This window comes from Prenolepis imparis, unplaced genomic scaffold (assembly GCF_030444845.1).
Source record: "Prenolepis imparis isolate NDT839.2.m4 unplaced genomic scaffold, iyPreImpa1.0 SCAF_6, whole genome shotgun sequence".
Lineage (NCBI taxonomy): Eukaryota > Metazoa > Arthropoda > Insecta > Hymenoptera > Formicidae > Prenolepis > Prenolepis imparis.
This window is the reverse complement of record NW_028141164.1, coordinates 11,480,426-11,506,016: the sequence shown is the minus strand read 5'-3', so window position 1 is coordinate 11,506,016 and position 25,591 is coordinate 11,480,426. Positions and strand designations below refer to the sequence as shown.

The 25,591-nt window shown below is 32.7% G+C and overlaps 2 protein-coding genes across 8 annotated transcripts in view; one reads left to right on the top strand and one right to left on the bottom strand.

Annotated features, from left to right (window-relative positions):
* The window catches only part of LOC145936944 (uncharacterized), a 55,299-nt gene that overhangs the window by 9,518 nt on the left and 20,190 nt on the right, over positions 1–25,591 (bottom strand). The window lies entirely within an intron of this gene.
* On the top strand, positions 285–25,459 carry Fucta (glycoprotein 3-alpha-L-fucosyltransferase A). 7 transcript variants are annotated; one of them, XM_083039675.1, is made up of 9 exons: positions 9,550–10,393; positions 10,587–11,823; positions 14,279–14,520; positions 15,211–15,300; positions 16,528–16,716; positions 17,197–17,421; positions 17,582–17,770; positions 19,389–19,624; positions 19,929–25,459. In XM_083039675.1, exons 2-9 carry the CDS (start codon positions 11,820–11,822, stop codon positions 20,278–20,280), a joined length of 1,527 nt encoding a protein of 508 aa, XP_082895801.1. In that variant the 5' UTR covers positions 9,550–10,393; positions 10,587–11,819; the 3' UTR covers positions 20,281–25,459. The 7 variants fall into 7 exon arrangements, with proteins under 7 accessions (XP_082895802.1, XP_082895801.1, XP_082895800.1 ...); XM_083039676.1 differs by lacking the exons at positions 9,550–10,393; positions 10,587–11,823 and adding an exon at positions 285–535; XM_083039674.1 differs by having other exon boundaries at positions 9,550–11,823.

Below are 25,591 nucleotides of genomic sequence, written 5' to 3'. Positions count from 1 at the left end.
TGGTATCAGAGTCCTATGCAAAGGGTAGTTCGGTGCATTTCGATTAAAGGGCGCTTACATTCACGAGTGGCGAACGCGACGAGGGCGCAGACGCGCGTCTTATGGATTTTACCCCTCTCGCGTGTCGGGGGTGTCATGTATAGGGGGTAAGGGTCCCGATGGCGACCTGGTGAAAGCCGGAGGGGAACAGAGGGAGGACCGCGTTCGCGAAAGGGAGAAGGAGCGATGCGCGAATCAGTCGCGGAGGGAGAGGGAGGTGGAGAAGGAGAAGGAGGAAAAGGAAGAGGAGGAGGAGGAGGAGGAGGACGAGGGGACCATCACCGAAACGGCAGAAGCGACGGGTTGGGCCGGCCGTCTACAACAACGCGCGACCTGCCCGATATCGCGGGGATGAGCAAGTCCGCGCATCCCCTTGTATACGACTTGGCCGAGGGCCCCTGACATGTGACCGAAGACGAGTGTATCACCCGGGTGCATCTGTCCGTAGGGCTGCGAGTTCCTGCGAGGACTTCGCGGTCAACCACGTGGCGATTTGGTGAGTTTGATATTTTTCAGAGAGCTTCTTTTTAAAAAAGATCCACGTATATATGTATATCTTAACGAGGGTGAGGGTCTGTAATGATGATGGTTTTCGTACTTCTCGGGTGTTGAAGAATGAGACGATTCTCATAAGCATCTCTGTGCGTGTTGCACGCATTATATCTAATCGCGTTATCATATTTTATTTTTTATTATATATTCATAATAAAGATTTTTTTATTTATGAAGATTTTTTTTTAATTAGGACATTTTGCATACGTGTGTTTGTGTAGTAGTAAATTTTTCTTTTAAATCGATCTTTTTCTCGGGAAAATTTTAGAGAAAAAATTGATTGCGAAGAGTAATTATTTAAAATTAATTAAACAAATTTGATTGATCATGCTGTAAATAGAGGAATCTTCCAATTATTTTTAAACTAATCTTATATTTATAAAATTTAATATGATTAATTTCAGAGTATTTTGGAAGTTGTTTGAAATATGCTATTTATATCGATTAATTTTATAAGTAGAAAATATATATAATAAAAAATATATATATTCTCTCAAAAAATACGTATTATAAGTTTTGTACGTACATATGTACAAATACTGTAACGTTTGTAGAAAACTACAAACATCACGTTATAATATTTCAGCGCGATGGAATTTAAAACAGCGTGATGGAATTTAAAACAGCGCTGATAAAAGCAATGGTTAAATAAATATGATTTGTATATATAGAGAAAGTCGATAGAAATATTCTTTTGTATGTAACAATTTATAACAGTCGAATTAATTACATATACGCAACAATTTCATTAAACTTAGATACGACAAATTATTAGATTATCTCTAACTCAATTTATATTAAAATTTAAATAAAAATTTATATAAAAATTTAACAAAAATTAGTATAAAATATTTTATATAAATAATATTCTCCAATATAAAAAAAGAAAAAAATAATCGATCGCCGCTATCTATATAGGATTCTTCGTAATTAATTATTTCAGTTAATTAAAACACTTTATCTAAGTTTCTATCTTAATTTTATAATACGTCCTCACATAGAGAATCTCCGTTTTCCCATTCGAAAAACAATTTTGTGAATTTTGCGACGCGGATGGCTCATTTCGCGGAAGTTTCAAGCATTACGAGTTTGTCGCACTGATGGTCTCGTCGCATAGTTAAGGAAATAGTTCCGCTTATATATTTCGCAGCTCTCTTTATGTTGTCGTAAAGTCTCTCTCTCTCTCTTTCTCTCGATTGTGCTTATACCCTTGGACAATATTTCTTTATTTCGCAACTCAACGTGCTGTCGAGAAGACTATAACGTCGTCGTGAACTTTCTCAACGCGAATGCATCGAGCTGCACATTTCTAGAATCGCAAAATGTTTTAATATTTTATTGCAATATTTTCAATAGATTGAGAAATAGCAGAAAATCAAGTATGAATTGGAAAATGCAAAGCAAAAAGAATCAGATTATCGATAACCGAATTAAAGTTTTATATGTTAGTTAAAAAAAAAATAGTTACGATCACAAAGAGAGAAATATTTATACTGATACTGGGGAAAAGCAATGAATGTTTCTCTTAAATTTACATTTACATCCTTCTGCATTTTTAGCCTTAGCGAGTCGAAGGCAAACCTGGAATTAAAATTTCACTTTAAATTTATGCGTTTGAGAAAAAATCGAAATAAATATATTATGCAAGGGAAAATGCAAGGAACGAAGAAGAGATACGAGAGAAAGGAAAAATGTTTTGTGTTAACAAATGCAATTGCATGGCAACCTAATCTGCATCTTTGCGCATCCGATCGAGGGATGATCGAGACACGCAAACGCGATGAGAGACTACGAGAAAAAAACATTGACGTTTTGCGCGAGAAGTTCAATGCTTACGATCGCGTGCTGTAGACCGAATGTTATACCAGGAACATACATACATATACATATGTTGATACTTTGGCTTGTGCTTGTCGTGGTGATTCGATATACGGAAAGACGGTAAGGCCTGGCGTGCGGTTGCTACACGATGGAAGTACAATTCAGAGGGGAGCGAATTGGGGGTGTGTGGGCGTGAAGGTTGATTCATGCTGGTATAGTCCACTTTGTGCGAGTATACCTCGATAAAGGCGACGGTAGTACCGGTACAATTTATTCGCAAATTTTAAGCAAACCCGTCGTTATTACGAAAACAGCTAGTTTCTCGGAAAGGGGAATGTAAGATGTTTCTCATATACACCAAATATTATGTAGACACATTTTTGTCCGCGACCATATTTTTTCGCATAAAAGATTCAGTAGCTCACGTTCTTTTGAAATATCTTCGAGAAACGTAAGAAATCTCTGGGCTTAGTAATTCTTCATTGAATTTCTCAAAGCTGCACAAATTTTCATCAATCTGCTATTCATAGAATTATTCATTTTAAATATATGCGTGATGTATAAAGTTTGGATTGTTTCGATGAGTGTTTTTCAAAATCTTGTTAACCAAATCCTTTCCGCTAATGATAAAATGAATTTAGAAGACATTTGCATAATATATTTTCGTTTCTAAAATTAAAAATTTGAAATGATGAAAAACGCGAGTGACATAAGTATCGCTCTATATATTCTTTTTCATGAAGTTCGTGTCAAATCAACGTTTGGCAACGAACACCGCCGCATCGGCGAACAATTTGCAAACGCGAATGGCACGCAAAACTCACTTAAATCATCAGACAGGACGGTCAAAGGTTAATTCGCTGGAGCTCAAGGGGCCAAGAAATTGAGGAGCAAATTTGAGGACAACCAGAGTATTCCCAAATTGTACTGCAATCAGTAAGCGCGCGTCCGCAGTTCCGATCTGGGATAATACCCATTTCCAATTATTCCGAATATTTCCCCCACAAGTATTCTAAATTAATCTGCGCGTAATTTAATTTGTGCTGATTTTCGTGTAATGAATCGATCGGTTTAGACACACATTCGATACAAGTGCATGACTATACGAGATAGGAATTAACGCGAAGAACGATGTATTATTAAAAGGGATACAAAGTACTTCACGTCGTTGGGTGTTTTATATTTGATTTTTAAATGTATTTATGCATAATGTATATTTAAACTTAAATATCGAAGGAGAAAACGTACATTGTCGTTTCTTTCAATTTGCTGTGCATACTATTTATTGTTTTCAACTTTCAGTACGATAAAAAGTTAATGAATAACGTTGATCATCTCATTTTTTTTTACAATTTGCGTAGGCTAATTGTATACATTTACAATTGTATATATTTAGCATGTCGCATTTAGTATCATACATTTATTTAATTGCAAATTTAATATATTGTATTCAAAAATCTATTTAAAATAATATTTTGAATATTAATTTACAATTTAGACTCTTATAATTTTAATGTGGAGAAAAAAATTCTGAGTTACTTGTACTTTAAATCAACATAAAAGTTGCTTTTGATTTCCTGAGATATATCAGAAATATCGTATAATGTTTGTCTTATTTTCTAAAAAGTACTATCTTATAATTCTTTTCGGCGCGAAACAATGTCAATGTCACACGTTCCTTTCTGCTTTCTATGGACTTAAATTGTCCGAGTTAATTAATCCGATTTAAACTACAGATGACTTGTGTGTTATAACTCGTCATAATATATTCGTCAAAATTATAGAGATCCATCATGTATAAACTAATATCAATCGATTATCCTATTTTGTTGTGCATTTGTCGTTATCTCAAATTTACTAATTCAATACACATTACTCTTAATAATTTTTGTAATTTTATATAAATAAAGTATAATTTTTTACGACTCTTTCACTATTCAAACAATGTATGTTTTATTCGTTTCGGCAATACAAACGAATAAAATATCGTTATTAGCGGATTTAGTGGGTTGGTTATTAAGAATTATTTGAAAGAGTTCGTGTCTGCGATAAATGGCTTGGTATTTTAATTGAAGCTTATTACGAGTCATTATACATACAATAATTTAACCGATATTAATTTCGCTCTTTACACATAATTTCTAAATAAAAACAAAAATCTGTTTCTATAGATATGTATAAAAAATACAAAGAAATATTATTTTAATATATTATACAAAAAATATTATTTTAAATAAATGTTTAAAATGTTTAAAGTTTATATAAAAGAATTAGAATTTGCTGGTCTGTTATATATAGAATAATATCTTTTGGCTTTTATCTTTGATTATGATATTTTTCGATATAATTCTGATTTTTTAACGTCACAAATACACTTTAATATGTTTCTACCAAGCGAATAATGAAATAATGAAATTATTGTGAAATTGTACGGATATTATTTTGATTAAGGGAAAAAAATGTGTTATTATTGTCATATGTCTAAAGAATTATTACTTGTAATCGAGTATTATCGAGGAAAATCGATTTGCCGGCCAATGGCTTTTTCAATGGCTTGTAAAAATTTTAGACAAATGTACTAAAAAATTGGTTACTCATCTGTTCTTATAATACAATTTTTGGCATAGTTTCTTTCGTTATCTTCCTCGTGCTTATTAGTACATCTTTCTCTCTCTCTTTCTCTTTCGCTTCTTTAGAAGATAGCCTAGGAATAGATTCTATTATAGTTTCTAGAACGTCAATTGTATACTAGAAATAAGCCTCTACATCACATTCAAATATTTGTGATCATCAAGAATCATACTTTGAGCTATGTAAGTAGAAAAAGAAAGAATTTGACGAGATATATAGTTTTAAAAAAAAACAACATGTTTTCTTAAGCTTGAGCAATTTTTTTGACAATCTTATGTCATACATTATTAAATTCGGGAATTTCTCGCGCGATAACGGCTGTAATATATAAATGAATAAATGCAATATTTTGTTTAAATTCTAATTTAAATATTTTGAAGAGATATTAAGTGCTTTCCATTTACATCAAAGCTCAGATAAATCTCACTTTTGTTTTTCTTTAACATGGATGTTGAAGAAAGACAGAAGTGAGATTTATCTGAGTTTTGATGTAAATGGAAAGCAACTATTATGTGCATGGAATATAGAAATATGAAATTAAATATTTTAAAGAAATATTATGCATGAAATATAGAAAATCACTTTTATATTTTTCCAATAAAATGTTATATTGTATTTTTTTTAAACAGTTATAATTTTAATAGTTGCTATCAAAAACGAATTTGAAGATATATGATGCAAGATCGTATAAAAATCATTCAAGTTTGAAAAGATATAAATAATATTTATTTTTTCTAATTTTTGAAGTTATTTTTCTCTCGAAGATAAAGCTTTGTGTGAAAATATTATGCTGCATATTATTCATTTATTTTTTCATAAAGAATCATGCCTATGTTGTATCGTAAATAATAACTCATTATGCATATCTTATATAAATCTATCATCGCTTTATGTCTGCGAAAAACAGTGTCAATTTTCAACAAAAAAAAGCGAGAGAATATATATATCTGCAGCTTTAACAATGGAAAAATTTCGAAAGAGTTAGAATTAAATCCGCGGCCGATTAATCAGGTCGAGTCATCGTGTAAAAAAAAAAAAAAAAAAAGGATAAAAAAATACCTCGGCCCCCTTTATCTAAGCGCCGAATCTCTTTGTAGCGGTCATCCGGGAATGATATAGCAATTGAATTCTCTACACGGTGACTGATCTGGGTTATCTCGCGATCGCGACAATTATATATACGATATGACAACGACCTGGATGATTGGGGTCGAATTGTTTGAAACAGTTTCGAGTTATTTGATATGTGAAATAAAATTTGTATTAATTAAAATAAACATCATACAAAAGAAAAAATATTAGAGAACAAGTGTAGAGATAAATGCACAATTAAATTAATTAATGCGCAATGTAAAAAAAAAAAAATGACAAATTAACTTAATGTACATACAGAGACACGAGAATCAGGGAGGCAATTTTTAAATTGCCGAATTTAAATCGCGATATTTACGATAGAGTGCAATTTATCGTAAACTTGCGCGTGTCATCGTTAATAAACGTAATGAGACGGTTCCGAGACGATTTAAATAACTATATGTCAGTACTCATCTGCGTTGACAGCCGTATGTATGTGTACGTGTGTATGTATGTCTTGTTGCGACTACCGTAGATTTATTACCCGCATACATTATACGGGATAACGATAATAAATAATAAAGTCAACGGGGGAATTATTATTTCTAATTTATTAGTGTCAATTAGTCATTAACGTCGCGAGCGACGATTCTTAAGAGTAGAGACGAAAAAGGAAAACAAATGAACATTCGAACTCTATCGCAGTCGTCGGTCTGGAGTAACTCATCTAGGCATTTAATTTGCGACACAGTGTAGAAATGTGCCAATGCGATATTACGTGATGCCGGACCGTTACATTTATTATGCGTGAATTTTCATCGGATGCGGATGACAATTCACGCGCGTGTGGCGTGACGACAATTTACAGATAGCATAATTTTACGTTTTTTCGCTAAACTAACGACCGGAACGCGCGGCAAAGGAACAATATTTGTCTAGGTTTGCACACGACAATCCCGTATATTTTCGCTTCTTTTTTGTTTTTATAAATTATACAAGAGTACGATCAAAAAGAGATAAGTATATAGATGTATATGAGATAAGTATATAGGCATATTTTTTTTCACGCGACACGCCGGCTGCTGCTTTTTTACGGCAAGGCTTTATAGACCAATCTTTATCTTACCAGTCGACAGTTATTTACGAGATAATGCAACGCCCCTACGTATTATATGTTATTACGCGACCACTTGACAACTTCGTCCAAATGATTGTGTTAGGTGTAGTTTATTATATGTAAATATGTAAAGATAGTATTATAGTTTTTTAGATCGTTTTATTATGATCGTTAATAATAATCTACATATATAAAGATAGATAGGTGTGTTTTAATCACAGTTATTTCTTTGCCTGAAAATATATTGAGCAACATATTTAATTGTTAATTCTTTCTTTTTTTTTTAAATATTTTAAATAGTTAAAAATCAACTGAGTGCATAATCTTTTAACAAATTTTATTTATATGTGTATGTGTGTATACGATAAGAACTGGCTTCGCCATATCACGTAATGTAAATATGGTTACATATACCGATAGCTTTAGAAAGATAATTTACTTGCTATAAATAGGCTTAGCTTTTTATTGCATGTTTTGGCAGAAGGTAAACTAACTTAAGCTTAAGATACTCTCTATTGCCACACACACAATTTCAATAAAATGTAATATAATTTAAAACGTAATATAATTTACAGCAAATACTATATTATTAAAATGATTTTTAAGGGCATTTTTCGCGCATGCTAACAAATAATTATTACGGCTATTGATAAAGCTTTGCAGAATTAAATTTTACTCTGTTTTGCGCGACTCGATATCTGCTTTTGACGTATATTCGATAATGATGATTTTTATGCTGCGTAAACCTGTTTCATTTCCAGTTCATGAAGACATTTAAATAATTTCCAAGTTTTATCATACTGCTGTTCGATAAACTTGTCTTGTTCTGTTTATCATAGAGACCAATATACATATATACATATATACTATCCAATATACATATGTATATACTATCAGCTTTCTATTGATTTCAAGTGAATTAAATGTGGATCGATTAAATTTGTTATGTCAGGGCTCGTTTTAGTTCTTCTCGTTGGAAACAAAACTCGCTAGCGTTTGGTGAAACTAGAAAATAGTAAAATTTCTTATGCAAGCGCAAATCGGACGAACGATTTCGTGACTATGTTCTGTTATCGTTATCGGCCCGCATAGACCAATTTATAACACTTTCGATGGCATTTAGAAACGAGTCACCTTTGCTGGTGGCTCACAGCTGGTGATGCTTCTTCTTCGATATCATGTGCGCGTGTGTGTAAGTGTAATGGAAGTTTATGTTGTTTCCGAATTTATCGGAAATAAAGGGAAACGATGATGTACGTACGAGATCGTCATTAAAATTTGTGAAATATATTCGCGAGTAAGAATGTTCGATAAAAACTTATATATCTATATGCTCAATATCGATTTTTGCGTTCGATCGATGATCAATATGCCTAGGTGAGCACACAATATTATACTTAACAAGCTCATCTCTTATGCATTTATATATAGCGGAAGCATAACAATCGCATTACACGAGACAATAGCAAGTTGCGAAAGAGTGTTATAAGAGGAGGAAGATAGAAGACTCAATAAACAATTAATATGAATGAAGTAAAATAACACACGAAATAAGCAAAATATATTTATTTATGAATATCATTCTGTGGCGCTAAATATTTTTGATAAATAAGCATGCAAACTGCTCGTATTAAATAAAAATGACGCAGATGATATTATAGTTATATAAGTAAATTTTATTTTACGTAATTGTTGACAATTTTTCGATAACGAAAGAGGAAGAAGATTGAAATTATACTTTTATTACGTTAATTAAAACTTCGTTTGTTCATTAGTACAATTTTAATAAATCGAAATTGTCACGTAATTTATCCGATAGGGTGAAAATTGTAGACTGATTAAATTTTTTCGCAGAGACTTTTCTCGCAGAGACAAAAGAATCGCGTGGGTGTACAGAAGATCTTCATGAAATAATGCTCGATCGCTCTCGATCTCCGTTACATCGGACCGATCCAAGCTGAATTAATGAGAAGCTAAAGCGCTCACGTTTCATTAGATCTTAAAGTCGAATACTTTCATCGTCACCGTCAAAAATACGCCAAAGCTTTATATCGGGCACAGTGTTATGACGTAATTTTATTTTTTACGAAATTTTTATTATTAGAATTATTTTATTATCGCTATTATTACAGAATGAAATAGTATATATATATATACATATTATTATTGTATATATATTTATATAAAAAAAGTTTAATAAAAGATTTAATTCGCATAATGACTACATTTAGTGCATTGAAATAATAGTATAGATATATAATTATCGTCGAATACTGATTAGGATTATTATCAATGACATCGCTTTAACAATATGTTGATTTTTCGAGATCAACATTGCCAGGCACGTTAAGCAGAATATTTAAGTTAATCCGAGAATTTATTTCGGATTGCAGGATAAATTTGCCATGTATATTCGATTTGGATCGATTTATTTTACATGCGCCAATCAAAAATTATGAGTTTTCCCGCACAGAAATAACTCGGACGCTAAATATAGAGACGGAGAATGAAATAGCGTTTATCGTTTCAATCTCGATCCGATACGAACCGACACTTTAGAGTCGCATTAATATCTAATAACCCCCTTCTTGCCCCGGAAGTAGACAGAGAAAATTACAAAGTAAAATGTCTGCAGTTACAACGAGCGAAATGCAACTATGCAAATGTAAAAAAATTTTATCGCAATTACTGTATGACATTAGAAAAATCGAGAATTGACAATGTATTGCGTCATTCAATTAGCAGACATTGTTGCCTCACCGAGGTTTTCGACGCAATCGCAGAGATTAGCTCGGTAAAGAACGCACCATCGCTCTAATCATCGAAGTATGCGTGTATATGATAACGCTATATGTACATATATTTTAATTCGTCGACAGAGTGCTTGAATTCTTCGTGCGTGATGCGTCTGATCGACGCATTCGTGATCTACGATTCTATCGATCGCCATGTGAAATTACAGTATTACAACCATCGCGATAAGAACGTCGAAATTTCATAGAAAATTAATGGAAAAAATTAGTGGAAAAATTTCTCGATTCATCGAACTAACAAATGTGCGACGTTTGAAAATTATTATACGTGCTCGCATAAGATTTATCGATAATGGACATCATAAAAAAAGAGCAAAATAATACTAGCTGGCAACGCGATATCAAGGTAGTCAAGATGAAATTCATACCGTTATTTAAGTGGTTCGTTAGACTTCAGATTTACACAGCTCGATCTCGAAAGGTTTCGATTTAATCTGGAGAAGGAGTGACTGTGTGTGCATAATATAATATTAAAGATATAATCGATATTTTTCTGAATGCTTTTCTTATACGGAATATGTATATTACCTGTTATAAAGAGGCAGATGATAAGATAGAGAGATAATAAGAGCTCGACAGCCAATAGACGCAGTAATAGTCGACCCGTTCGCCTGTGCACAAGTTTACGACAACATTAGCGCAGAATTTAACACCAGCGTGCGAAAAGAACGTGACCAGAACATCCGGATATCTGGACACGTGAAACCTTCGTGTGAAGCAGATGGGCACTTTACTTTGAATGGATTTATAACACGAAGTTTGACGTGGAAAGTCGAACGATCGCGCTAACTGAAAAAGAAAAGATTTTGCAAGAGAAAGTGTCGCCGTGTTTGAAAAACTTTGCAAACGAAACTCTTCAGGTAATTCCCGAAATACACGGTCGCTTCTGCGCGTAAACAAATTTGTGAAAATATGGTGCAATGTCGATCAATTTTTACGGGTTAAAGTGCGATGTTAATATTTGAAGATTAAATTGCGGATGCAATTTTCATGTGGAAGAGAGCGAGTTTAATGTGATAAAATACAGTTCCCAATGGAAGGAGAGAGAGAAGAACGTAAAAGTTTACATGACATATTTATGCTTTCGATTCGATAGAGTCGAATCCTCTTGAGAATTACGAAAACATCCAACCAATCATTCATCTCGCGTAGATATACTTTTATTAATGTTATTTTAATTAATGTTGAATTAGTTTAATTAATTTTAATGATGTTCGTTGCGAGAATCATATCAAATGTCGATTTATTCGTATGATATTTCTTGTTTATAAACACGAAAGTTATTTCTTCGTTAAATTGTCTTAAAATTCCTTAAGGGATCGTAAAAGTCTAGCAAATTGAAAAATAAGGTTCTTTATTTTGTGGAAAAAAAGAAAGATGTGTATGTGAGTTGTGTCACAAAGAAAAAGTACTGATAAAATTTTAGGGAAACTGACGTATGTAAAATATGAAAGGCTATATATACACGTATATATATATGGCCATATACCACAGAGCAGGTAAACTAAAACTTTTCACTCATGCTAGGTATACACGTGTAACGCTCGGTGTTCTGGTGAACGTGAACTTTATCGCGGTTCAAAGGTAGAGCCATGAAAGCGTGTCGCAACGCGGGAATCCATCGTTCACCTTTTCACGAGCAGCCGGCAGGATGATTCGTTCACTATCGAGCGAATGGGTGTGGGCGCGAGACAGTTCGCGAAGAACATCTCCTAGGATGTCCTTTATTTTCCGAAACATTTCGCGTGGCTGTCGCGCGCGAACTTACGCGAATGTGTAAGTGTAAACTGTTTTCCGAATATATATACACTCGTATTTTGTGTTTGTGCGAATACACTCAGACAGGAGGTACATATCGGATGCTGTAACCTTTAACATTCGGGTAACCGCGAACGTTGCTCTCGTAAATTTAGATGGATGTAGAAGAGTAATCGTGTACATACAAGAACTAAACGATGTTGCTAAGTGCGAATCGAATCGTTGAGCTACATTTTATGTATCATTTTATGTTAACTAAATGAACCAGAGAAAATCAATAAAAAGAGGAGAGAAAAGAGAGATAATTGTATAAAATATAAAATATAGAGTTATATATGAGAAATGCTAATAAAAGATTGTAATGTCAATCGTAACGTACACGTGGCTCAGAAGGGTGTGAAGTGTGTTGTATGAAAAAAGAGGTATGACATTTTCAAAAGATATATAATAATTTTCTCAGGAGAAAATTTGCAAACACAGCTCTGTGGACGTTCATTCATAAATATCACAAATAATTTCTAATAAATATATGTATATCATCCGAAGAATAATATTTGGACAATAGTACAGAGAGAATTTTCTCTTAGAATTTACCCTAAAAATTATGGTAATCGTAAGACAATTTTAGTAAAATTAATCAAACATATTTTATATTTTATTGTAATAGATATTACTATTATTGTGATAAATATTAATCAGAGAAATTCTCATATAAGTCTTTCCATACCATATTATTCCACGATTACCATGATTTTCACGGATAAATTCTAGGAGAAAATTCTCTCGCAGTGTAGGCATCAGGCAAAATCATATTTCATTAAAATAAATATTTATAGGTAGAAAAAATACCTGCTAAAACTCTGACGTAAAATTGAGCTTAGGGAAAATTATATGTAATAATCTGTAAAATTCTATGATAATATCTAATGATTGCGCATTAGTAGGCATTGACGCATGTAATTTTGATCAATTTCCTCACATAAAAGTATATATATAATGCAGATGTCAGATTATTCGAATGCAAATATGTTATATATTTTGTTCAAATGTAGGTATTATTGACTCGAATATAAATCAATGCTTGCGTGTCACATCAATTATACGACGTGCAACGATGCAGTTAGGAGTTAGGTGATGAACGATATCTTGCGGTGTAATTAATTTAATGATATCGAGCTTCCAGCAGAATTCTTCCGATGTAACGAATGAATCTGACGAGAGGGAGTTATGTCGATAGATCGCAAGGACGTTTCCGCTTCGCGTGCGCAATTCACGGATCGTGTGTCTCTCATCGCGAAATCTTTTCATTTCACGAAATGCCATCCAATTAAACGTAATGAAATCACTTTTTATATTTTTTATAACTCGAAATATATCCGCTGATGATTTTAGCATTAAACAAGAACTCTGACGTTATAATTTACCAAGTTCTACTGTTTCATTTCTTATTCTAATGTACATCCGACCTAAATGCTTAAAAGCTCGTCTGAGGACAATAGAGTTATGAATTATCAGAGAATAATATAATAATGCATTATTTCAGTATAAGGGGTTTTAAAAGTGATAATTATTATATCGCATAATTACGAAATGTCCGGAGAATTCCGGAAATTAAGGTTAGATAATCTTATCGAATTTTCTGCCAGTGCTCTTATTTAGATAACGTATCATTCATGCAAATAACTTTCGATGTGCATTGTTATGTAAGTGTATGAAGATATATAAATAAATTGTTATATACGATCTGTCGAAAAAATCAATTATTTAGTAATTTTTAATTTATCTATTTGTTTGCTACGTTTATCAATGAAACACAATTTTCTAAATTTAACAAATTTCTTTAAAGTTTTATATATAATCGCTAACACTCTTTTAAAATAATTAAATTCAGATAAAATTCTATATAATTCATATCATATTGTGTGTGTGTGCGAGATATAAAATATTTATATTTAACTTTTCGCAACATATATCTCTTCAATGGAATTTCCTCTTTTAAATTATGCCATATTGCAAGAAAGTAAGTGATGGAGATAATGGCATAATTCAGAATCTATACTACAAGAAATATACAGGGGATGAATAAATTCTCACGAAACTGGAACAGGTCTTAATTATTCTGAAAATAATATTCGAAAAAATTATAAAATAAAAAAATGATATTCTATGTTCTTATACTACTATTATATATATTTATACGTATGTTATATTTTTAATTTAAATAAACATATTTAATGTCCATATATTTTAATGCATTAATCGATTTTTTGTACGATTCTTTTCTTTGTACATAAAAAAATTAAATATATATATATTAAATTTATATTATTTAATAAATATATTATAATTCAAGAGAGAAATTCTAATTTTTTATGTCTGTGCAGAGTATTACACATTATCAACTTATGCTTGCTTCGACATCCATCATGTCTGTACTAATCAGTTTCTCATCCATTATTCATTGTTGTTATAGCGTTGCCGAATGTCGTGAGGCAAACTGGCGCATGGCTAGATAAAGGTCTCGTCGAGCTAGGGAAACCGGGCGGCATGGGTCTGCCGCGTTTCTCCCTAAAGAGATACTTTTTCTACGTGCTATGTCTGACGGGTACGCTGCTTGTCCTACTGAATTTACTGCAGGACGAGATATGGCACAGCATACGACCGCATCCCCCTGGTCAGCCGCAGTCCGTTCGAGCTGCCGGCGACGGGCTGAAGGTACGTTCGAAGTTATTATTAATTAATTAAGCACGCGGCGATCTGTGATATGCGAGAAAGGAATCATTATATATTATCTGACCGTATCTTTCCGCCGCGAGAGGGATATATACATATATTATTCTGCGTTCTACGTAGTAGTTTGCTCGTTTACTCGTTTATCTGCAGCGGCGATTATAAGGCCCGTTTCTACCAACATCGGTTAACTTTAACCTCCGGTTAAACTATATCTTTGTCTCTTTTTAAGAACGTATCTGAAAAAAGACAAAGATATAATTTAATCGTAGGTTAAAGTTAACCGACGTTGGTAGAAATAGGTCTTAGTGCATCAACAGATCGATATTACTCCGGAAGAGAGAGGATAAGCCATAAGTAAGTTGTTAAATATTATCTAAAGAATTGTTCGGTATTAATTAGAAAATTGCATAAAAATATATTATATATAAAATATATATTTCTCACTTATCGCGCGATAATATTGTGATGTTATACTCTAAAAATAAAGAAATTTTTTTCAAGATTAATTCTGTAACCTTGTGAGATTATTGCTAATTATAGCAATAATCTCACAAGGTTAGATATCGCGCGCGCGCGCGATAAAATAGGCGAAAAAAGGAAATGCAACACAAATGGTTTCGCGCATACAAATTAAATCCTAGACAAAGAAATAAAAAGGAATTTCGCTCGCAGATGAAACCCGATTGGCCTTTGAAATCGAAGAAGCCGACGATGCGAGTATTACGCACTCGGGAGCGAGTGAAGAAAAGACTTCCGTCCGAGGTATAGTCATTAAGTTGTAGCGCGTTAATCAATCCTAAAATGACAAGTACACGGAAAAACATTCAAAAAAAAAAAAAAAAAAAAAAAATACGACGATATTATCGATAAATTTATCGTACTTTTGCAAACATGTTTCAATCCAAATTCCCACAAGAAATAAAAAAAAATACTTAAATATAATAATATTATATCTTTAATACATAATGTCACTTTTTCCGTGTGTCGTCTCGCTTGTTCCTGCGTCTTATGAAACATAGTGCGTACGTTTTCTTTACAAACTTAGTGACTTCCTCTTTTTCGTCTGGCTATTTATAGCGCTAATATCATTGTTTATCATAATTTATCGTACACCAAGTGTACAAAAATTTGCATATTTTAAATGCAATTATTATTTTGTACAGGATCCGACAAAAATTACTTGGAACGTCCCAATACTTTGTTTAAAACTTATTTCGTTCTGCAGTATCAATATTTAAATAATGTATCAAAAAATTGTATGACTAATTAATCATTACTCATGAAATAATGACAATAGAAAGCTCAAATAAAAACTCATTGTAGTATATGCATTAGTATAGCTTAATAGTTTAGCTGCCTGCAGTATATTAATCTACTTTTTAATCATCCACATATATCGAGTGCAAAAAAGATGCCTCGACACTTTTTGTCACTTACATAATATCTTGTAAAAATATAGGTATATAAAAATATATCAAAGTGAAAGATGCTTTTGTCACGCACGCACATTATATTTCATATTTAGAGACAGTTATCACTTATCACTTAATTAATCGCATGAATTTTCATGTTTGCTGATGAAAGTAACATTAGAAATGTATATTTAAAACTTATCCAAATGAATTAAATTTGACGAAAATATAGTGTAAAAAATTCTCTAAATTAGTTGTTATGCGATTATTTAAGTATTATATTGTAGATATAACAAAAAAAATATAATGTATAAATCAGGTCACTAATTCGCAATTACATCATTAATATCATATTTTTTTACTATAAAATTTTGAATGCAATATTGTTGCTAAAATTTTCCAGCTTACGAGTAAAAGATGATAGTATGTCATTCGGTAGTAATTTCTTTAGTAGCAGAGAATGACAATGCACTATGAAGATTATATTTTCCAATTTTTATATAAGATATAAAGATTGGAAAATATAATCTTGCGATCTTTAAATATATATGTGTATATATTCCTTTTTCATTCAAAGGCATTGAATATAAATGGAACCATCAGTTTGGGCGAAAACTCAATAGACTTGGATCCAACGCGAAGACCTTGGTACATGAAAGGAGGGACCAGAAGACCTTTTCCAGCAAGGAAAGCTCGCAATACTGGCCGAAGATTAGCTCAATTATGGCCAGAGGAAAATGCTTACGATGATCGTGTGACGAATCAGGTAATTATTTTAATTAAGAATTAAAAATGTAAATATTAGAATTAATTTCGTTGAACCATTTAAAGTTATATAGATTGATAATTATGAGAAACAAAAACACTTCTGAATATCTCTATTAAATTTAAAGATTCCAAAAGACGTATGAAACAAAATTTAAACGATTCTCTAAAATACTAACAATATGAACATTTTTATATTTTTTTAGATGCAATTACAATTATATATATTTTCACTTCTTGCATATTATAACTGACATCAAGAGTTTAATTATATTATGATATTGAAATCCCTCATTTAAATTTTGATGCACATAATTTTTTGATATCATCGAATTTAACAAAGATATTTAAATATTTTATTTTCCTTCTATATGTAAAAAGATTTATTTTTGATAAGTATTTCGCAGAAGATTCTTTTTTTAAAACTTAAACCTAAAAGTTCTCGATATATGTATATTAATTTCTTTTAATATTTTTGCAGTTAATGTTTGTGCCACCCGATTACAACCGAACAGGCAGCGAGCATCCGCTGAAGAAGATAATGATTCCTCACGGAATGGCCGAAGCCAAAGTCGGTCCTGACATTTTCTTCCAGCAACGCTGCCCAGTGAATACCTGCACAATCGTCCGCGATAATCCGGACAGCGCCGATCTCATTCTATTTAAGGATTACATCACGCACGTGGGACGAAGATCCAATAGTCAGGTATCCGTCATGAAATATCGATTTACTCGGAGAAATGTCACTTTCGCTCTAATATGATCGATCCACCGTAAGTCGCTTTCACACATATCACATATCAAAAGATTCATTTTTTTCCTAAATAAAAATTAAATAAAAATAAAAATTATGCGATTTTTGGCAGGTGTGGATGCTGTATTTTTTAGAATGTCCTTATCACACGCAAAGCGTCAAGAATGCCCTTATCAATTGGACCGCCACGTATCGGCGTGACAGCGATGTAGTGGCACCTTATGAGAGGTGGCAATATTATGATTCCAGTATCACACAGATTCCACAAACGTTTAATTATGCGGCAAACAAAACAAAAAAGGTAATTAATTGAAAGGATATCTATAAATGCAATTTAATTGTCTGCGAATCAGAATGATTTCTCAGTGACATCGCATATATATTTTCACAGAATAAGCGTGTTAACAAACGACGAGAATATTGCCGCTTATATTTTTACATTTAAATAAAATAACTAAATTATTTTAGAAATAGAAATCTCAAAACGCGCGTAATTTTCATGTATTCAATTTTATTTCAATTATTTATGAACGAAAGCGAGATTAATTTGCTAAAAAGAAAAGTACTAAAATATATATTAGTCTTCAATATATATCATTTTATATGTTATTATATTATTTTAAAAAATAAAAATAAAAAGCAGCTATTGAGAGCGGACGCGAACAATAAACATTCGTCTTAAATACAAGAAAACTTTATTAATTAAAAAACCGTTTCGATCTCTCTTCGGGTCATCCTCAGTGACTACATGAAAGAAATAGCATATAGCGATAAATATGCATTATAAACTCTCTCTCTCTCTCTCTCTCTAAGCACAGAAATGATATAAGAAACAAATACATACAATAATAGGCAAGTGCGACCGAAATTTAGTTTATTCCTTTGTCTACCTCAGCCTCAATTTTTAACATTTGTTTCTTTTATAGTGATGTGTGGTGCTCACCAAACAAGTGTTAAAAATTGAGGCTGAAGTAGACAAAGGAGTAAATTTAATTGCAGCACCACACATCACTATCAAAGAAACAAGTGTTAAAAATTGAGGCTGAAATAAACACAGGAGTAAATTTAACTTCGGTCGCACTTGCCTATTATTGTATGTATCTGCTTCTTATGTCATTTCTGCGCTTTGTTTATACATATTTATCGCTGTATACTTTATTTCTTTCATGTAGACATTGAGGATGACCCGAAGAGGGATCGAAACGGTTTTGAATTAATAAAGTTTTCTTGTATTTAAAAGACGAATGTTTTGCCTTTGCCCGCTCTCAATAGCCGGTTTTTATTTTTATATTTTAACGTTATTAGAGCTTATATTATTTTACTTTTGGTCTCTAGTTCTCAGCTGAAAATTCAATTTTATTTATTTATGAACTAAACCGAGACCAAATTAACTAAACAGAAAAAAGGTACCAAAATATATATTATTCGTCAATATATATTATTTTAGTTTTGGTCTCTAATGCTTAGCTGCAAGTTCAAACTAAAAATTTATACTGATATTGGAAACTATCTTTCTATCACAAATTATATCAGTTTTAATAATATCGTTTTAATTTGTTTCCTTTTTGGGAAAATATTCTTTTTTCCAAATGGACGAAAATTTAGATTCGAAGATTTGTTCTCCAAAATTGACACTGTATCAATTAAATATAGATATAAATATAAATAATATTTAAATATAAATATATATAATTAAACATAAATTGTTTTAGTTTTAAATAGATATTAAATTAAAATTTTTTGAGAAGTAAAAGAAACGAAAGAGGTATACCAAATTTTTGAGAACTTGTCTATAGATTCTTCTACTATTTTCTCTACTTTCTCGGCTTGTACCATATATACGCGTTATTCTCGCTCTCGCGAGGTAAACACTATTGCATGTGATATACTCGTTCTTTTCTGCATCGCTGTTTAATCAGGTCGCCTGGTTCGTTTCCAACTGCCATCCCCGAAATCAGCGCATGCATTATGCCAGGGAACTCTCGAAATACATCCAGGTAGACATTTACGGAGCGTGCGGCAGTCTACGCTGTCCGCGGTCGCAGTCGCAAACCTGCTTCGACATGCTCGACGAGGACTATAAATTCTATCTCGCGTTCGAGAACTCCAACTGCAAGGACTACATCACGGAAAAGTTCTTCGTCAACGGACTCGGGTATGTGTAGCGGTGTTTATTACTCTTTCTCTCTGTTTCTCGATAAACAGACAGAGCCGCGAAGCACTTTAACGCAAGTCGGCCGACCAAATGCTCCATCATTTCACCCAGATGTCACTAACCTTTGCCAACTTCTGCGACATCGCGTGCTTCTCGAATAAGGCGGTCGCGTGCCAAGTCGCGTTACCTAATCTCCCCTATACTCGCATATATAATGGGCAGAAACGCGTGGTTTTAATTAAGTAAGAGAGCGAGATGACCCTTTTCTCTCACGGCTGAAATTATTTCAATTTTCTTTTTACAGACACAACGTGCTGCCCATCGTGATGGGCGCCCATCCCACGGATTACGCGCGAAGCGCGCCCTATCGTTCCTACATCCACGTGGACGAGTTCGAGTCGCCGAAGGAGCTCGCCGAGTACCTGCATCGGTTGGACCGGGACGACGAGCTGTACAACTCGTACTTCCGCTGGAAGGGCACCGGCGAGTTCATCAACACGTACTTCTGGTGCCGGGTCTGCGCGATGCTGCACGACGATCGTCTGCCCAAGTATTACAAGGACGTGAACGAGTGGTGGCGAGGCGAGGGTGTCTGCACGAGCAGCTCGTGGCGCGAGCAAGACCTCACGCGTTCGCAGAGTCAGCGGAACACCTGAGGACCCTGAGGAGGAGGGTCGCCCCGGGGATAAAGATTAAGAGGCTCTTCCGGCGGCTACGAAGGAGTTGTCCGCGCGTGTGTCCGCCCGGACACGTTGCTCAATATTCTACAAACGATTTTTCCGATTCTTCCAAAAGTATAGAATGACGCCGAGAGGGTCGAGAGTCTCTCCGAGAGCGAAATTGTTGGACGGAGCTGCAAGAGTGTTCTAAGACGAGATCTCGGCGAAGAAGATATTAATAAGATCCTTCTTCGTCGGGGAGATATGTTGCGCAATCTTTTTCCACTCGGCTGCTTTTCGGGGCGTTTGAGAAGTGAGACGACTCGGCGACGCGAAACGCAAAGTGAGTTTTCGGTTTTCTTTTTGTTCATCGAGACATGCGAAGATAGGGAAGAGAAATTCTTTTTGTAAATGAGCATCGCGTTATGGATGTATTTTTTTTTTTTCCTCAAAGAGGGCAGTTTATGTGCCTAATTGTCGAATCTTCCAAAAAAATGTTTCTATACGGTTTTTTTCTTTCGAACAATAAGTTGAAAATTACGAGAGATAATTTCGTGACAGGCTGCTGAAGTCGCTTGATATCAAGATAATTGTACGGGTACAAGAATTCGGGATGCTTGTAAACATTTGAGAAGCTCGTTGAGTATGGAGGAAAATTGTGTGACACATATTGTAAGAATAAAGCGCGATTTGTTCTCCAGAAGGACTCGATTCTCGCCGCACATTTAATATTGAACAATTTGTTCAAAAATTTTGTTTCTTTCAATACACTAAAAGATACGCCCGATTTGATTGTGAGATAAAAATTAGAATCACATTTGCTATTAAATATACGATGAGAATATACGAATTAGTATATGTATACGGAATTATATAGAATCATTCCAAATAACCTCCCAACTATACTATATATTTTAGAGGACCAAATAACCGATAACTTCGGTATCGAAAATTGAAGAATTTCAACAAATTCAGCCTCACGTATTTAATTTTGATGGGATTTTGATGAAATTTTTAGTTCAGATTTAATTATATGAATATTTGAGACGTTGGAAAATTTAACCACTTGCGAATCTTCTACAAAATTTTTATTTAAATAAAAATTAATTTGTAAATTTATCATAAAAACTATAGTTGGGAGAATAATCGACGGATCTAAAACATGTATGAAAAATTGCAATTCAATAATTGAGAGAAAATAAGCAACTGCGTGTGATTCATGTGATTTAAAAAAAAAAGCGGCGATTACATTCGTATGCAAACCATTTTGATGGTTTTCTAAAGCAAAAGAAAATGGTTTTAAAAAGTAATTCACGAACTTTTATCGCGCGTAGAGGAGGAAAAGCTCGTAATCGCTTTTTGTCGAGAGCGACAATTACTGTTCAGTATTTAATATTATTATTGTTCCCTCTTGCAAAAATGTTGCAAGAGAATTTTATCGTTGTATGTTGTAGATGGCAGAAAAAAATTCATGTGCATTCAGACTGCATCATGTGCAAAAAAAAAAAAAATTCTAGCGAAACCTTACTTTTCCGACAATAATCATATATTTCCTGCATATATGCTCACATCTGTGTGTACGTATACAACAATGAGAAATGTAGCGGAGGAATTCGTGAAGATCGAATTACAATTTTTGAATGCGACTAGAGAACGTTAATTAGCGTACAATTAATTTATTGCATTTATACTTTTACCGAAAGAATGTACGTTATTTATTTCGCGAAACCAAGATGCATTTGCTTCTGAACGGCGTAGCATTTATCGACATAACATTGCTCATAATAAATTCGTAAGATATTTAAGAGTTTTTCCCACAAATTCTCGAGTGCACACGAATTTTATTATTTATCAAGTCATCGAAGGTTTTTCGAAGTTCACGGAGAATCTAGTCAGGAAAAAGCTCACTTGAGGAGTATTTTCGAATAATTTATGATAATAGTATTATATTATACGCAGAGCGAGAGAGAGTACCTGTTCGAATATAATTCCTATACTATATTTTTCTTTAAATTGCATTAATGAATTTAATTAATTAGCCTGTGCGAGGCGTTATTGTCACATGATGTAATCATATTCACTCCGTGGCTAGTGTCAATTCGAAAAACAACGACTTCCGCTTTGAACACTAGTCTAGCTCAAACATAGCTCAAACTTAAACGGACTTTGATCCGAAGAAAGAAAAGACAGAGGTAGAAAAGACAAAACGGAGCGAAAAAAATATATACGAGAAAAAAAAAACGCACGAAATATACATGTAAAAATCACAATTAAGTCGCCACGAGGCAGATTTAATCATCGCACTCGAACGGTTCCTACATTATAAATTATTCACAGTGCGCACAAGCAGCAACTAGATATTTAGATGAATAACTTTAATTAAATAATTAGTTGAACGATAGTACTATTTAACACTGAGAAGATATTCATATAGCTTGAGCAATGTCTCGAATAATCTTGATTTCTTCTTCACCATGTCGAAGTAATATTTGATATTATAAATTTGATATTATTTTAGGTCGATCATTAATTTTCACACCAATCGATACTTTAATAAAAGTTACTTAAATCAATTTAATCGCTTCATATATAACGATTCGCAGTCGAAGAAGTATTTACATATGATATTATAGTATTAGAGATGGATAATAATTTATTATTTATCTGTTATGTAAATTAAAATTTCTTTTATAAGTTCCATTGACGTTAATTTATATAATGGAGAATTTTAAGGATGTGTTTGATCGCAATTATTAAGTTCATTAACGATTGGTGCTGCTTGTAACGATTGGTGCTGCTGTACGACGTATATAAATAATAAATATATATACGGCGACAACGACGAACTCTTGATTTTCGAACGGCCAGCATATAGTACCGAATAAGTATTGAAATTTAGATACGTAGGTAAGTGAAAAGGGGGCGCGAGAGAATAACGCTCGATGTCGAGATATATATTCGTAGCGAGATATGTGATAATTAAATGTCTTTGAACATACCGTAATGTTAGAGTCCTTCGATGTGTGCGTGTATTAATTACGTACGACGTCTATTTTTAAGCGACCTCGATCGATATTTTTGCCCGCCCTAAATTCAGTAATAAATATATGAGATGTCACTACACTTATTCTCTCGATAATTGCCCGTTGTCAATCTAAATAGCACAATGATTTGTAAATAATAGTATGTACAAGAACATTATGATACTCCCCTGTATGTAAAGAAGAAAGAAAAACGTCACCGCATATACCTAATGTTGAATATGTCGATCGTGGTAGATGATAAGGCTACGCGACATAGTATTTGCTTCGATACATAAAATCGATTCAAGTAATCGTTATATAATAAATTTCGATTTCGATAGGAAAAGTCATGTAATACAATTCAACAAGAAAGAACAACCATTTTTTACAATTTTTTTGATGTTTAATATACGATTACCTCAAAAGTCACATCACAGTTTTGAGAAATTCGAGGTTTAAATGGTAAAAAACAATTTTTTAACTTTAACATTTATTATATATAAAAAAATGTATTTTCCGCTTAAAATTGAATGTGAATATTGTTAGATTTTTTCTAAAAAAATTTTCTGAGGATTAAGATTAATAAAATTCTCGTGATTAACTAGCTCTTTATGTATTATATCGAAAAAAGATATTCTACGATCCTCATTTGGATCATCTATTATTGCAAAATTATAAATTTTTAATTTCATGATTTTGTTCGTTTTGATTTATATTCATTAATATAAAGAATTCTTACATTTGACTAAATGTAAAACATTAAAAGATGTAAAACATTTAAAAATATTTGATAAATCTGTGATCTTTTTAATGATAAATTGTAACTTTCTTGTAATAGACGCAATATGTTTAATTCAAAAAATCTTATAATCTTAAAAAATATTTAAGATTATGAACATGATCTTTAAAATATTTAATTAATAAAACCTTATTAATTTTAAGATTCACACAAGCTCTTTTTAAAAGCCAAACATTCTGATGCAATATATTTAGTTTCAAATAGAATAAAACTTTATCCGATAAAGGTAATAATATTGGGGAGTTGTAACACATATATATATAAAGTACATTAAAATAGTCTTTATTTAGAATTCTATTCTGAAATTATTTAAAATTGTAATGCAACAGAATATTTTATAAGCTGAAATTGTTTTCAATATAAAAAAACCATGGAATTTAATTACTCTCTATCCTGGGTTTAGAAAAAAAAAAGTTAATTTTTGTCGAACCGTATATATCGTTCTATGTAACTCATTTCGGAATCAAAGTCATTACTCGGCTCATAATGTCGGAAAGATCAATATTGAACTCAGAGTGTACATTCAGTGCACACATGTTTAATGCATATATTGACTCGACTTTATGTGCCGATTTCGAAATCATAGTTTTAGTGGAACGATTGAATCGAATTCACACGTACTGATTTCGAAATCAGTTGTTTCGATATAGCGATTGTTTGGATCGATTTCACGATTACCGATTTCGGAATCAAATACTATTTCGCACCCTTAGTATAGATAATTGCATTCGAATCAGTACTGAAAATTTGTAGATAAAAAAAAAAAAAAACGCGACGGAGAGAAAGAACGTGGCTCGTTCGGGCGGAAGCGCGCTTATTATTTTTTTTTATCGAGCGAAGCCTGCGCTCAGCGAGTTACGATTAGTGCCATAATGTCGTAAGAAATCGTGAAGATTAATCAAAAATCGTGTCATGTCGTTTTAATCGTTACAAGTTCACAAGCACATCATTTCTCTGCATTTAAACGCGACGGATATTTCACACAGAGATTACTAATAATTTTAGATATATGCGTTCGCGCATAAAAGTTAACCATGATACCAAATTATTCAAGTATTCTTAATTGTTTTGTAATTTTGTTGTTCGAGGAAAAAAATGTCGGTCAAGGCATTTTTATTGTGCGTACATTCTTATTTTAATATATAATGGATTGCGATGACTGATATTCGACGAGTAGCTCGTTTGTTTCTTTTTTTTTTTAATAATTTAAAATGTTCCATGAATTTCAAACGTTTTAAATTTTATGATGTTCTATTGAGCGCAGCAATTAATATAAGTTCCATATGTTCGTACAATTGTATTAATGTTTATGCGCGTTCCTGACCTAAGGAATAAAAACGAACGCTATTCTTAACTCCATTCTCTTCTTTAATTTTACACCTTTCCTCTCAGGTACGAAGATTACACAGGTAATAATGAATTTCTTATTTTAAGATTATAAAGATATATAAAATATGTATTATTGTTACATTATATATGATTATGT